Here is a 15,192-nt window from a genome sequence, read left to right on the forward strand (position 1 = left end):
GATGGGTACCATGATAGAAAACCTTTATTTAGAGAATAAAATGAGAAAAAACAAAAACATTTTTTAAATATGAAATTGTCAACAATAAGTAAAAAATTTGCTTCAGATGGAACTCCATTACTGGTGTTAGGATTTTGAAAATTGACGATTTTTGTGGAGAATTTTACTTGTTAGGAGTAGTGTGTGGAGTTCCATTAAGTTTTAAAAGATATTTGTAAATTTTTTACACGTTGTTTGGTGATTCTGTAAAATGTTGTGAACAATTTCGTTGGTCCATTTGTCTGTATTGTTTATGGTCTTGTAGTAGATGGTGGGTTTGTGATTTTTTGTCTCTTATTTTTTAGGTGTTGTTGGTGGGCAGAGTTTGTGAACCAGGGAAAAGGGTGAACAGTAATAAGTTTGTCAGGGTAGTCTAAGGCAGTTAGTTGTGGGGAAAACAGTTGGGGTATGAAGTTGTATTCTACTAGAGTTACTCAGGATCTCTTTTCAGAAGTGGTCCCATTGCCTAGGTTTTTTTCTTTCCTGTAAGATTATCTTCCATAAGGTGCCACTAACATTAAACAGTGACTGCTGTGACTGGGGTTCCCTTCCTGTCTCTCATCAGCAGTTAATTAGCAGTAAACTTTCCCTTATACACAGTTCGCCAAGACTGAGACCCTCCCACATTCCCCCTGAAAACATTTGATGTCCTCCAATCCATGCCTAACCAGGCAATAAAAAATGCCTAATACCTAACTGAGGCATGACTGTTTATGTGTGAGTTCAAGTTTTTCCCCATGTATGCTTCAAGAACTAAGTAAAAGGCTTGCAAATTGTTCTTATTTGTCTTTCGCTTGTAAATGGAATTTAAATGATTGTGTTGAGTTTTATATTTATGAACGCCTGACAACTGAGGAATGCCAGGCTGACATGGAAACTTTGATCTGTGTATTTCAAAGTTCTTGTAAAACCCCCCTTATTTCAAAGGGGGTTTTTTTGGGGAAAAAAAAGTATTTGACAGGAAGTTAATTTGAATCAGACCAAACCTTTCAGTATTTTTATTGTCCTTCTCACCATCAGGGTTTGCTAAGGGTAAGGTTTATCTCGGTAGATAGGTCCAATCACATATATGAAGCCCTGTGACACAATGCTAGAATTAATTTTGTGTAGAAGTAATGCCTATAGGTTCATAGTGTTTGTGGTGAGAAAGGATCATGGCTGAAGTCAGGCTAGGTAAAGCATTTAGGTTTGAAAGTAAAGTCACACATACAAGGTTACCACTAACATAAAAAAGATTTTTTTTTTATTCCTTTACTCCCAGACTACATGAATGTAGTTGGCTGTGCACATTTACATGCTGTATGACTGTGAGGAAATGATGTAGGTAATGTTTTAATTAACACAATATACGTTATAATATCTAGACATATCAGTTCTTAGCGAGTGAGCCGTGCATTTTAAAGCGTGAAAAGCGATGATTTCTTAATTAGTTTTTATAACCTACACCAGTGTCTACAAATGTTGTGGCCCTTTGAAGGTAAGTGGGGATTGGACTCTAGTGGATAGACTGTGGCTTCAGTCCCCACTCGCTATAATCTGATGGAGTCCAGTCTCACATGAAAAACAAGTTTGATGACTATTTTGATCCCCATCTTGAATTTAAAATACTTTTGAATTGACACATGCTCTAATAACTATCAAGGGTTACAAAGTACGATATGTAGTCTGTCACCATGCACGATAAAAACTAAATAAATATAGAAGATAAGATCTTAACTAGGCTGTTTTCCTCTCCTCGTTGCTATTGATGTTTACCGTCTGAGCAATTTCGGGTCACCTATGGACAAGCCTACATTTTTCTCAGGTAAATTGAAGTTATTTTGTTTTTTTTTGTGTCGAGTATTGCTGCCAATAATTGCGGTTAATATCATCCACTGAGCAATATGAAACTATAATAAGTGTTGTGTTTTAGCGAATGCCACACGAAAGATTTATTTTCCCATATTTGGCATGAAGTGGGCAAGTAGCATTCTTTCGATCTGGTCTGTTATATTCAAAACTCTGTGGTTTCGTTCTTGTTTGGAGCTTCAATAACCTCAAGACTTGGATTATCGATTCCACCTCCTTTCTCAGGATAGTTACTTTGGACAGGGGTGACGCCATTACTATGACTAAACGGCAAGGTCTGTCTCGGTGCTGATGGCGACTCCGACCATCCGTCTCCGTAACTGGCCAGTGGGTACGCAGGCTCGCCGTGTTTGGGAATATCAAGACCTAGAACAAAAAAGACACAGTTTTTGAAAGTTGTTCAAAAATTTTAAACATAATTTGTCGCATTATAGCTGATCTCAAATCACTTGGCGGAAAGAAAACCGGCGAATCAATATCACTCAGTGACATTAGCCCTTTTGACAAATATCACTGAGGTAACTATAATTTGCCGCGAAATTGAGATTTGCTTTGATTAGATGTTATCAATTTTTTTTACAAGTTCACTAATACCGAAAACACTCAACAGACACACACATCAACCAAGGTTTCATGGAAATGAAAAATATTCTAAATGAATATTACAAAATTTTTATGAACTACCAGATGATGACGAATCAACTTGGGCGTAACTAGATAACTACTTACACATAACTTATTGGTAACAGTATATCACCCTCGTAGATGTAACAGGGGTATTACCTATGTCTGTCAGACCTTTACGGATGCTTTTGCTAACATCACGTCAAATAAGTTATTAAAAAGTTAAACCTACTAATGAAAAGAAGGGTTCCCGAGTCTCACGACGACGAGGTGCGCCCTTGAGGAGTGTCAGCATGTACGTACATGTAGACAGTGTAAGCGTGAAAGTGACAAAGAATTGATGAATCTTGTCCATATTATTACCTTTCTCCTCGATTTCCGCACTGACACGAAGCTGCTTTGTGACGCGCAACACAACGAACAAGATTAAACTCAGTGCTGCCGACCAGGCCATGATGACAAGCACTCCCAGCAGATTCCAGCCAAACAAACGGAATGAATGACCGCTTCCATCGTAAAATATTCCACTGTCTTTGTTGAAGATGGGAACAGACAGCACGCCCCAGAAACCACCACCGAGATGAACTGTGAAGAATAATCAAACAAGGTTACCACTGAAAAGTTTATGAATAAAGGGGGTAACTTTCCAAAGAAACTGTGATGTTGCGTCGGTGGATGAGTATAACAAGATACTTTGGTCATTATCAACTGGGTTGATAATGTAAATTGGCCACCACCAAGAGTTTCTAAGCTGACGTTTTGAGCATTAGCCCTTCGTCAGAGCGAAAGGCTAACGCTCGATAAAACCAAATTATCCAGTGAGAAGTTCATTTCTTTTCAAAAGTAGTCCGACATTGCTTTCACTTTAAGTCAGCGATTCAGCGCACTAAAACCAATGTAATTGATCGAAAAGTACCGCGTGGAGAACGGTGGGTGCTAAACAAGGCTTTTCGCAAGAAGTTGGCTGGAAAACAGAACATGAGTAGATGGGGTGGATCAGTGCTTGAGCAACTCACCAGCCACAGCATCTAGTGGATCATCAATCTTTAAACGAATCATAAGAGTGCTCCATCCAACGTAGGCCATTCCAGCAATGATGCCAATGATAAAAGCAGCATAAGGATGGACGGCATTGCAACCTGCACACAAGGCCACCTAAGAAACAAATGCCAAGGTTGTCATTTGTAATAGAATTGATAAAGTTAAAACATCTAATTAGTACAGTAAGCCAGCCAAAATGGGCATGATCCACCCATCTATAAGAGCGTGGTCACTTCCAATAAATCAGGCGATTGCTATTTGTTTTCATCTTGGAATATCATCGAATGTACTGTCCTACAGACGCATTTGTTTTGTGATCTGAAACACAATGCAACTCCTTTTAGACTAAAAGGAAGGTGAATTAACAGATGGCATTTCAAATGCATTGCAGCCGACAGAAAGCTCAAAAACTGATCAAAAACCTTTTCTACTTAAATTGGTGGGAAGAATACCGGCTTGAATTCCATATTTTTAAACATCTTTATGGCTCAAAAAATAATGAATTGGTGCTTGAAGTTGCAGAGAATAATTCCATGATTTATTTGATAGCAATTTCGCATTAAAAGGATAAAGGAATGTAATTGTAATTAAAGTCAGTCTCTCTTTGAAGCTGCTCGTGGAAGGTGCTCTTGAAATTCAGAGCCTATGCATATTCGTAATTTAACTAATGTGTTATACCATTCCAGTAAGTCCACCATTAATGGTGAAAAGCAAACTCCAGTATTTATCTGCAAATCCCAGACGTTTGATGATCATGGCAGTTAGCGCACCTGAAGCTCCTAAATGAGAGAAGAGAACCGCATAAGATTCTTTTGTCAAGGAGGACTGGAAACAGAAAAAATTGGCTTCCAGTCAAATAGTTCCAGTGTCTCACCTCCAAGAACTGTGTTGACAATGGACAGTGCTACAGCATCTGCATCGCCTGGACTAGCAATGGCTGCCTGTGAGCCACCATTGAAAGCCAGGAAGCCGAAAAAAAGGATAAATCCTCCAAGGGCCGCTTTCTAGAAAAAAAGTCATGTTTGAAATTTTTAAATGGCCGGTTTTATGAATGGAATAGTCTGAAAATTCAAAGTCCTATCGAGAAATGGCATACACAAGAAGTTCTTTACTCACCGGTACAGTATGGCCTGCAAGCAGCACAGGGACACCATTCACAAATCGTCCGAGCCTTGGTCCAACAATGGCTGCTCCGACTAAGGCAACAGTACCACCAAGAACATGAACGACCCCACTGCCAGCAAAATCCTTGATTTATTCAACAACAAAAAAAAGCTGAAGTTAAGGATCTTGATTTATCTTGATTGGTAGGTACAAGTATACCTGGGAAAGATTCTTTTTAGTGACATATAAAGATGGCTGTTATTTGAATCTCACCTGGTATGCTACTGTCATGGTTACGTTGTCCTTAGTGTACTCCACACCCTTGTACAGCCAACCATTTTCATCCCAAGCCCAGTGAGTGACAATTGGGTACACAAAGCCTGAGGGAGAACAATAAATATATCAATGGCTTGTAGAAAACTGGAGACCTTGGTACCACCCGACAAAAATAAGGAATAGGATTTGGAACTTACCAGTGAGAAACACAGAGTATAACAGGTAAGCCTTGAACTCTGTCCTCTCTGCCATGGCACCACTGACAATTGTTGCTGCCGTGGCAGCGAAAACAAAATGGAAAAACCAATGAGAGTATTTTTCAGCTGGTAAATCTGCTAGTGCAAAAAACTTGTGTCCAATGAAGCCATTGCTTTCTACTCCAAACGCAAATGCGTACCCAAACAGCCAATAGGCCACTGCACCAATAACTGTAAAAAGTAAAACGCGACACATAGTTTACACACGGAATTGCCACACTCAGAAATTTATTGGGACTATTAAAACTCTAGCTCAAAGACAGCTGTACATAACAGCCTAAAATGATAACTATTTAGGATGAAAATAGATATAAATCAGTTACATCATGACCATCAATTTTTGATCTAATTGAAGAACTGACTTGGATGAATTTTGCATCAAATCGCATTTGTAAAGGAGCAATGCCAATGTGTTTGAAATTTTGAAGCTGTTAGTTTTCCTCTAAATGTTTACTCTCTTTAATAAATACTTACACACGTCCAGGAAATTCTTGATCAGAATGTTTGTTGTGTTCTTCGACCTTACTGAGCCAGCTTCAAGAAAAGCAAATCCTGTTTGCATAACTGCAAAAAGACAGATCAGCCATCAGCCACCAACCACTGATTGGATAAGATGTCATACATCCCTTGTCCTCCGTTGATTTTCTTAGTCATTAAACAATCTTTTCCCTGGGTCTTTTTTAGAGTGCGACTAGGCACATGCGCTGTAAGGGATCTATTCAAGGGAGCTGCACCTGGACACCATTTGTCAATCCAGGAAACGTTTGCCTACATTTTTGCTCTATTTGGAATGTCTGACAGTTCTTACATTTGAAATGAAAGATTTTACTTGCACTCAATCTCGGTTGTTCAGTTTAGCCCCATAGTGTCGGGTCTTATTTGTATTGTATGATATGATCTTATGGGCAGAGTGAATGCTTAAGTCAGCATACTGGGAAAACCAGTGAAAATATAACATGAAGAGAGAACTATCTTTGCCACCTTATTTCTGCAGGGGAAATATTCTTAACTCTTTTTGAAAAATACGAGTTTTTATGTAAAATGGTCACTTAATGCATTGATATCAAACTTTTTCAACGAGGTTTCCCTTTTGCCTCCCTCATTTTTCATTTCAGGGTTAGAGATGATTAATGCTGCGGTGTCAGTTTGATGTCAGCGTTAAAGATAGCTGGATATCGGAAGCGTTCTGTTTTAATTTAGGCACATTTTGAAAGGAACTCTTCAAATTCTGACTTCAATACAACAGACTCATGATCAATAATGATGAAACAAACAATCAAATCTTCTTTGTTAATATATTTAGAGTAGGCGGAATGGTTACACTTGAGGGGCAGAAATTCCACCTTACTTTAATAAGCAAAATAATAGTCGGCTTCGCAATAAGCCATTATGGCAATGCTTAATACGGATAAAAATATCTTGAAATATCCATTGTTTATCAAGCTTATGATCAGCTTCCGGCGCAGAAATAAGGAAGGCTCTAGATTTATTTGTGTTTTGACGTTGCCAAGGTCACTAAGAACAATTCAGGAGAGGAGAATGCTATCCTTTCATGCGTAAGTTTCTCTTGAGTTTCGAACGACCTTAAGCGGAGAAGTATCATCAAAGAGTTGCATCGATAAACAAAATAAAAGACTGACGTTGTTCACAAAGCTTGTGTGTTCTAGCCTCCTATGCTGCCTAAATTTTGCAGCGCTTGTCTTGTCAATTATAAGCCGAGTTCTTTACGATCATGTTATTTGTCTCCTGTTCTCAATTTGTGAGTTTTCGTTGAAAATGTTAGTCGCTTATGCTGATACTGGGTGGTGTTAAGTATCGCTGAATTCTTGACATCGTATAAGAGAGTGAAAAATAGCCTTCATAAACACCTGATTTGATCATCTTCACATTTCTTTGATATCGTTTTGATGAAAACAGATCTTCCCTGGTTTTTTGTTTTGCGTTTTTGTTTTACATTCTCCCTCCCCCCCAAAAAAAAACAAAAAATGAAGAACTTAGAGCTTGCTCCATTCCACCTTTTAAGAGCGAGAACGTATGTGAGAGCATCATGATGGCAGCCAACATGACATAAAACCCCTCTTTCTCACTCTTAAATCTAAATATTGGCCTGATTTTATTTCGTCGTAAACTTTGTTTAGTTCACAAAATTTTTCTTAGATAAATGTGGTGTTGCCGAGTTGTCTTGCATTAAAAGCCTGAGTATTGCCTAGAGCATCAAAGATCTTCCAAATATTTCCAAAACTGTTTCATTTTGGCACCGTCATCGTGTTCTAAAAGCGTTCCTATTTTAGTTATTCAGTCGTCAGACGCGTAATATACTTGCAGGAGTTAAGGAAAAAAATATCCAATTTTATTTCCGCTTTGTAATTTCATGAACATGTCAATTTTATAGTGCTAGAAGGAGTTTTGCAACCAAGATTCTCAGCACCCTCTTAATCACCGTTGTGGTGATGCAAAAGGTCAACTCCAAAGAGACACTTCAGCTTCCTTCGCATTCATCTTTTTTTGGTGAACGAAGTTGGAAGAACCCATATATACCATGAGAAGGTTTCTCCTTGTCTGCCGTACTACCACTCTCATATTCAATTTTTTTCAAATATTACTTATGTCACGAAATCGCTCGAGCTACAACACCCTTTCGAAAAAAAGACGAGAACAAAATTAGCAGTGACATTCTTTTGTTGGTTCGCCGACTGCGGCAAAACTAAGATATGAGTCGCTTTTGTGTTTATCAGTTCTAGAGAATCTTTGAGCTGGTTGATTACAGTGAAAGGAACAGAGAAAGAGAGAGACTCATAGTAACCAGACCTATTGAAACCAATCTGTGCTGAAAATGATCCAAGCGAAATGTTATTCACGCCCAACTGAACAGATCATAGCGGTTTAAAAGCATGTAAAAGAAGCTAAGAGATACTAAATTGTGGTTTAATTTGATGTATTCATTGACAAGCTTCTCTCGGATTTGTTGTGGTAACGCTAGACCTGCAGGTTTACTAGCTGCACTTTCAAATTTTTGGACATAACCTCAGATAAGGTTTGAGCGTTTATCACTTATTTAAAGCTTACGACAAGTTTTTTTTTCTGTTTTCCTGAAAATGCCGGCAAGTTTCTTACTTTGTAGACAATGTCCACTGAATTTAAGTTGCAATTGGTTATAAACTCTTTCAAATTTCTCTTTGATAGTTTTGACTCAGTTTCATATCGACGATAGGTTACGTCAAGTTTACTTGGAGATTTTTCTCATATTTGTATAAACTCAAGCCAAGGTCATTGAAGTTCTTCGGCGAGATTTTTCAAATTTCGTTCCGCATCGCATGTTTCAGTGGTCCAAGTTCCACCGGTGTGCCAAATATAGAGGCGTGTTGTTGATATGTGAGCAAGTTCTGGTAAATCTATTCTAACAATTATGACAAGAAAACGTAAGCGCGCTTCATATTCGACTCTGCTCTGATGTATTCAATTATGTAGACGTTACTTAACAGGCCTAGTAGAATACAGACGTAAATTCTACTTTAGTAAGTCTTCGTAGAGTTTTTCATTTCGATGATAAAAATGATGAACGCACTAAGAAAGTGGCTGAAGGAATAATGTTGAATAAAAAGGAAGAAAATCATACTCACAAAAAATAAGGCAGCCCATGATGATCAAAAAAAATTGGTCAAGGTTGCCTTGCAAAATCTCTATTGGCGTCTTCGCCATTTTGACCTCTGCTTTTGCTGAAGTAATTTGAGTTGATAGAACACACGAAAATATGGAGAGCTTTGTCAGAACTTGCGTGTCTATATTGATAGCCGTGCAATGACTGGGGTAACAAAACGTATTGAATTATGTAACTGTCGGTGTTTTGTCACTAAGCTTGGCCACGTGATTTATTTGTTCTCCGGCATGCACGAGCAAAACAGAATACAGACTTTGAACCTCAAGAATGCAAAGTTCCCACACACTACTTAGAAAATAGAAACAGTTGGTCAATTCTACTCTACGCCGTCACATTTATTTCCTTTCGAATTTAAGGTCATCCTTCCTTTTGATAAACACGCAAAAAACTATATTATAGTCTGTAATAAGATCTAATAATTTTTACCATTACAAAGTGCGAACGGTGTAGGAGTCAGGAAAATCCTATTCGCAAAAACAGACAGCCAATGAGACAGAGGATCTAGGACAAAGTCTTTTCTTTTTGCCCTAGAAAACTTATTTGGAACTGTTTTAGGTGGGGTTAGCGTTCATATCGTAAACCGGTGAAACCGGCTTCACGGTATAACGATTTTATTTTAGTTTCATAAAATAAGCGTCATTGTGTAAACACAGTAATACCTTTCCGCTTGATTTTTGATCTGAACCAATCACAGTGTTTCAAATTGAAAAAAAAAAGGGAGGCATTGTATTGGACTCAATCTCTTGACACGAAACGGAAAACGTGATCTTATCACAAAGTTGTTATTCAGCACAACTTTAGATTTTGGTGAGGGAGCAGCTGTTGTGTTGACTGTTAAGAACTGTCAGACATCAGAATAGTTTACAAGTAGCTAACGACTGAGTCGTTCATCACCTTTGTTGTACGATAGCCTGTTACGTAGCTCTTTTTCGTATGTAAATTTGTACTTGATGGAATAGCGCGTAATATTGCCATCTCTCAAGTTTCACGTTACGTCAACAGAATTTGTCGTAATTGTCTCCGTTTTACAATCTGTTGCTGGTCGAAGCCAATATAACAGATCTTCAGTTAAACGATTCATTTTCTTGTTCGAAAGGTGGCTAACTTTATTATCTTAAAAATCTGGTCGTATCCGCTCGATGGCGTAGCATCTTTTGTTTATACTTGTCCGCCGATTAGCAGCACAACCCTAAGCGCCTCTCATTTGCCCACGAGACACGTTTGCAGGTCTTCAAAAGCTGACGTAAAGAAATATTCAAACACGTACATATCTTTTAGATTGATCAGTGCTTTCAGGTATCCTATTTGAAAGAAGAAATGACGTCTTTCCTCGTTGCTATTGACAATCTCTATTAGCTTTAAATTTATTCGTGTTTTGTGAAATTACTCCCCGAAACATTTCATACAAGTCGCTCCCTGATTACATTTTAGGTGCATTAGATTCCATGTCGATATGAAAGGAAAAATGTTTTTCCACTTGCATTTAGATGCAAATTTAGGCATAAAATCACTAGTATTCAAACTATGAAGAAAAAAATAAGAACTTTGTAGAATAAGATGGACTGACAATAGATTTTAAGACTGTATTTGCCTACTTCAAGATTTTATTGTTCCCAAAAGTAACTATGAGCTTCCTACACTCAAAGTGTTGTGGCTCGCGTTTGAGGTTTTTTGGTCACTACTTCCAAAGTTACGAAACAGAGGAATCGAAAATATCATCTCTGGTAACTAGCGACCAGCGACTGTGTTTGATGAAAATTAAGAACGACCATGATCCTGATGTACTCACATAATTTTGAAAGCGAATTTTAAATCGCACCTTTGAAAACTTGGCATAATAAATGTTTTGGTCATGATATAATAGAAGATAGGAAACTCAAATGTAAATTGCATTTACTAATATTGAGAAGTATTCCCAAGATCTTGCAGGGTAATGCAAGTTTGGACACACTTGCCACCTGGAGGGAATAATGATACAGAGTTTGTGCTCAATGGAGCGTTATTAAAGTCAGTTTTTGTTGCATGGTTTACATCGTAAAGGTTCGCTGGACTTTAAGGAAACATACAATGCATTACTAATAGCAAGCCTTGTGTCTTCGGGTCTTCTTAAGCATTCTTTCTTTCATCAAAGGTTGGATCACTGCATGACTCCTCAAGGCTACATTTTTCTCAAAGGCAGCCGAATAATAATATTTAATGAACAAAATTTCCAGCTGAGTTTCTCTAAATAGCAGATGTAAACAGCTGTAAACAGCTGATGTGGATTCCATCTAAGAACCTAACTCTTTCGATTGCTACCCATCCTTTAAAGCTACAAGTTTGTGCTTGTTAACATTGGATTATAATGCTCTCGAAGGCGCTTTATTCACTTGATTCCCCGTTTACTAGCCGACGCCGGAGACAAGGTGTTCCTGAGTAAGATACCCCACTTCTTTACACTCAGGAGTTTACATGAGTAACTGCAAACTTCCAGTCAAACCTAACGAAATACTCGACTAGCCTAAAATGGAGAAGCATCCCATCCGGGTGTTTGAGCAATGCTCCAGGTCATTTCATGCCTCATATAGAGATAGGGATAAGGCCCTGCAGTGTGGGCCACAGTCCCCAGAGAGGAAACTAGCCCTTCCTGCAACACTGACTATGAAAATAGGTGTAAGCTGTATGTAGTTAAGAAATGTAACATTGACTGCCATCATTGCTACGATCAACTTAGTGCAACTACTATGAACAAAAACAGACTACATTTGTCACTTCCACAAAACAAAAGGTAAAATAGAGATACTAAAACAACTGATTATACGAAAATGGCTGCTTTTGATTGCAATGTAGTCATACGTACGAAAACTACACTTTCCTAAAATAAGGCTTTTTACAATCGAAGAAGCTATTCACATTCAGTGGGAGAAACCTACTCTTTTTCATCAACTTTATCATGTTAATTTACAATTTTCCTTGTAAATGCATACATTGTTGTGTTATTATTGTTTGTTTTGTCCAATCAGCATTTTGTTACACACTGTAAATTCAACTTTGTACTTTGTATCATCCAGAACTGAAGATGACAGAAGAACTGTCGAAACATGTTTTTGAATTCTAAAAGTGTCGTTAATTTTCTTAAATTCGTTACATATCAGCTTCTATTTGGACCTTTTGACTATTTCCGTAAATTTAAATGTGCGATATAAAAATAAATATCATTGTATAACAATATTCTGCATGGCCACATAGCAATAATACAGTAATTTACTATTGTAAATTGGCAATTACATTTTTGTTCAAATACATAGCCTCTGAGTGTCATTATCCCTGAAACAGCACAAAATGACATGAATGGTGTCAATGCTCCTTATTCGGCGTTTTTTTCATGTGAAGTGTGTGAGCTTCTCGCTTAATAATAATAATAATAACTATAATGATAATAACAATAATAATAATAATAATAGTAATGGCTTTATTCAACATTTCTACAAGGTGGCTCTTCATTTGCAAAATACATCTGCTTAAAAATTCATCTGCTAAATGTACAGTAAAAACTACATCGAGCTGAAAGGTTATCTTTGACCTTTTTCATCAAATGCTAAAAAGTCATTTTAGAGAACATTCAGGTAAAATACCTGCAGCTTGATCTTGATAAATGTGTGATACCAGTGGGATTTCAAGCTGCACTGATAGCTGCACTGGACCTCAGAGTTCGATTGTGCTCAAATTGCTTCAGTCGCAAGTTACTTGGCCATTCATTCATCGCCAATCGCCTTATGAAATGACTTTAACAACTACCATTCAATATTTTCTTTAACGGGTAACAATTTAGCTTTATGATATCCTCTCTTTCAACAAATTTACCTACAACAAATCTCGCACATGCTGTTTGAATTCTTTGTAGGCGTTTAATAAAGTAATGTGGTATGTAATGATAAAAAACACAATTATAATACAACTTGGAAAGTACTAAGGCCTGAACTAACTGCTTATGATCATAAAATGAAAGAAAATTTCTTTAAGATTCCAAGAGTGCAATAGTAAGAGGCTGAGACTTGCTTAACATTTTATTCCCATTTAAGGTGGTGGTCAATGTAGGTACCTAAAAGTTTTGCCGAAGATACACGCTCTGAAGATGTAGTTCCAACTCTCAGGTCAATGTCAGTGTTGTTAAGTTCGTGATCAGAAGAAAGTTTACTGGAGGATAATAACTAGTACTTCGCTTTGCTAGGATTTAGGACCAAATTAGCTTCGTTCGCCTAGCATTGCATTTTATCCACATTACGTTACACTAAGGTAATGCAAGATGTAAATTCACCAGGCTTCGATGCTTGATAAATGCATCAGCATTTTGATGGCAGGCACAATCAAGTTTCCCATGCAGATCAGCAATATATATGTTAAAAATGAGAGGACCCATGATCGAGCCTTGTGGGACTAAGCTAATGCTAACAGATTTTGAAATACGGTCGTCAATTTGAACAAACTGCTCTCATCCACAAAAGTATTTGACAGTGCATTTAAGGTATGACCTTGAGAATCCAAGAGCATTCATTTTCTCAAGGACAGACCTTTACTTTACAGTGTCAAAACCCTTCGAGAAGTCAGCTAAGACGAGCAGAGTGCATTCGCTCCGGTTCATCGCTTTCAATATGTCATCTTGTATACTTAATAGAACAGATGTTGTAGAGTGGCTTTTCCTAAATTCAGAAATGTTATCTTCAAGGAGATGGTGATTTTCCAAAAACTCATCAACTTGGTTGTGAATAAGCCTCTCGTAGATTTTAGACAAAACAGGCAATACAGAAATTGGTCGAAAATCATTGTTATCTTGAGGACTATCCAACTTTGGATTAGAGCTATACAAGCTTGCTTCCATTTATCTGGAAAGTCACATAATTCTATCATTTAATTTATTATGTCTGTCAGAGGGCTCGCAATATATTCAGCAATAGGTTTTAAAAAATTTGCTGGAATTAGGTCAGGGCCAGGTGATGTGTCAGATCGTAAGAGCTTCAGCTCACGTAAAACCTCATGGAATGTAACAGGCATTTTTCATCGTTTTCGAATTTATAACATCACTTTCAAATATTGATGAATTGTTGTTTTGCAGAAGTTGGTGAGCCAAAATGTCTGCTTCCGTTCCTTTCTGGATTCTGTTTCTGGCGTTTGGTTTGGGCCTTCTATCGAAAAGATCTTATCTTTTGCTTGCAACAGATGATAAATCAATATAGCACGTTATTATGATGATAATTTGAAATACCATTATTATGTAAACGATGCGTCCTAGAGTCGTCTGTTTCGTATCTTTTTCTCGGATGATTTTCTACTTATCAGTTGTTGTTTGTATCCCTTTATTTCTATTTATCAATGTTTCGGTTGTTTTGTCGGAAAATTGAGTTAGGTTTTTCATTATCTGCCCTTGGTCACCAACAGGGACCAAATTAGACGCATTGAGACGCTGAAAAGGCTAATAGAGAATAAATATGTATCTAATCGAATTGCAGTGGCCAGGCGGCTAGGTTAGATTCGCAGCATTGTGTACGACGACTCACTATGCAATACTACACGTAAATTGTATGGAACATGTGAGTTTATAAACGTTTCTTTTCGACAAATCTATCACTGGACCTTCTCAGAAAAAACGAAGCAGTTTTATAGAGGGTGGAATTGCTTTGCATTTTTTGTACTTTATTTTGGGATTCCAAGCTATCTTATGTATCTTTATCGTTACACGCTCAAGAGCCTAAATGTCAACTTCCGTGTTTTTATGGAGAGATTGTCAAAATAACTTGCATTCTAAACTTGAATCAAAAGGGAAATACGTATAAAGTGTCATGTTTCGTGCCACTCGCCAACGATCGATACAAGCAAGACCTATTTCACGTTGTACACAAATGCGTTAAAATAGTTAGATTGCTGAATAAGAGCCAATATAGCCGGTGTTCGATATTTGTAACCCTCTTGAAACCCGTGATCCACTTGAGACAAAGAAATCAGCATATCACTGTCGTGTTGTTTTGAGAAATCACTTTTGTCGAAAACCGGTCAAACCGGATTTAATAATTATATGTCCACGGAGCCCACTATACCACCTACCTCGTCACATCAGTCGTAACATTCTCTTGGCCACAATTAAAGAATAGTTCATGTTCCGCACTATATGATAGTCCCTGCGTAACCATCGTCCCATTTTCTGGAGATCTTTCATGTCTCACAGCCCCTACTAGATGCGTTCAAGGGCTGTATTTCTATAGTCGTTTCACTTGGCTGTTCTCACGATTTGACTAAAAAACAAGTGAAACATTTGACAAAATATACAGCTTAGAAGTCAGTATCATTAAGGGTCAAAGTCTGGGGTCCACG

At 37.7% G+C, this 15,192-nt stretch overlaps 1 protein-coding gene across 2 annotated transcripts; it reads right to left on the bottom strand.

Annotated features, from left to right (window-relative positions):
• Positions 1-1,265: 1,265 nt before the first annotated feature.
• Positions 1,266-15,172, bottom strand: LOC113674954 (putative ammonium transporter 1). 2 transcript variants are annotated; one of them, XM_027191448.2, is made up of 10 exons: positions 14,926-15,172; positions 5,664-5,753; positions 5,130-5,360; positions 4,930-5,036; positions 4,669-4,800; positions 4,427-4,556; positions 4,231-4,331; positions 3,528-3,666; positions 2,875-3,096; positions 1,266-2,253 (listed from the first exon to the last, which is right to left on the bottom strand). In XM_027191448.2, the coding sequence occupies exons 2-10, from the start codon at positions 5,749-5,751 to the stop codon at positions 2,033-2,035; spliced, it is 1,371 nt and encodes a 456-aa protein (XP_027047249.2). In that variant the 5' UTR covers positions 5,752-5,753; positions 14,926-15,172; the 3' UTR covers positions 1,266-2,032. The 2 variants fall into 2 exon arrangements, with proteins under 2 accessions (XP_027047249.2, XP_027047248.2); XM_027191447.2 differs by lacking the exon at positions 14,926-15,172 and adding an exon at positions 8,810-9,053.
• Between the last annotated feature and the right edge of the window lie 20 nt (positions 15,173-15,192).

This window comes from Pocillopora damicornis, chromosome 10 (assembly GCF_964200805.1).
Source record: "Pocillopora damicornis chromosome 10, jaPocDami1.2, whole genome shotgun sequence".
In the NCBI taxonomy this organism is placed as follows: Eukaryota; Metazoa; Cnidaria; class Anthozoa; order Scleractinia; family Pocilloporidae; genus Pocillopora; species Pocillopora damicornis.

Excerpts from the sequence above, each read along its gene's own strand:
- LOC113674954 (XM_027191447.2), bottom strand. The coding sequence starts at position 8,888 with ATGGCGAAGACGCCAATAGAGATTTTGCAAGGCAACCTTGACCAATTT. Across the intron at positions 5,361-5,663 it reads CAAGAATTTCCTGGACGTGT|TTATTGGTGCAGTGGCCTAT; the intron begins GTAAGTATTTAT and ends TACTTTTTACAG. Across the intron at positions 4,557-4,668 it reads TTGCAGGCCATACTGTACCG|AAAGCGGCCCTTGGAGGATT; the intron begins GTGAGTAAAGAA and ends CTTTTTTTCTAG.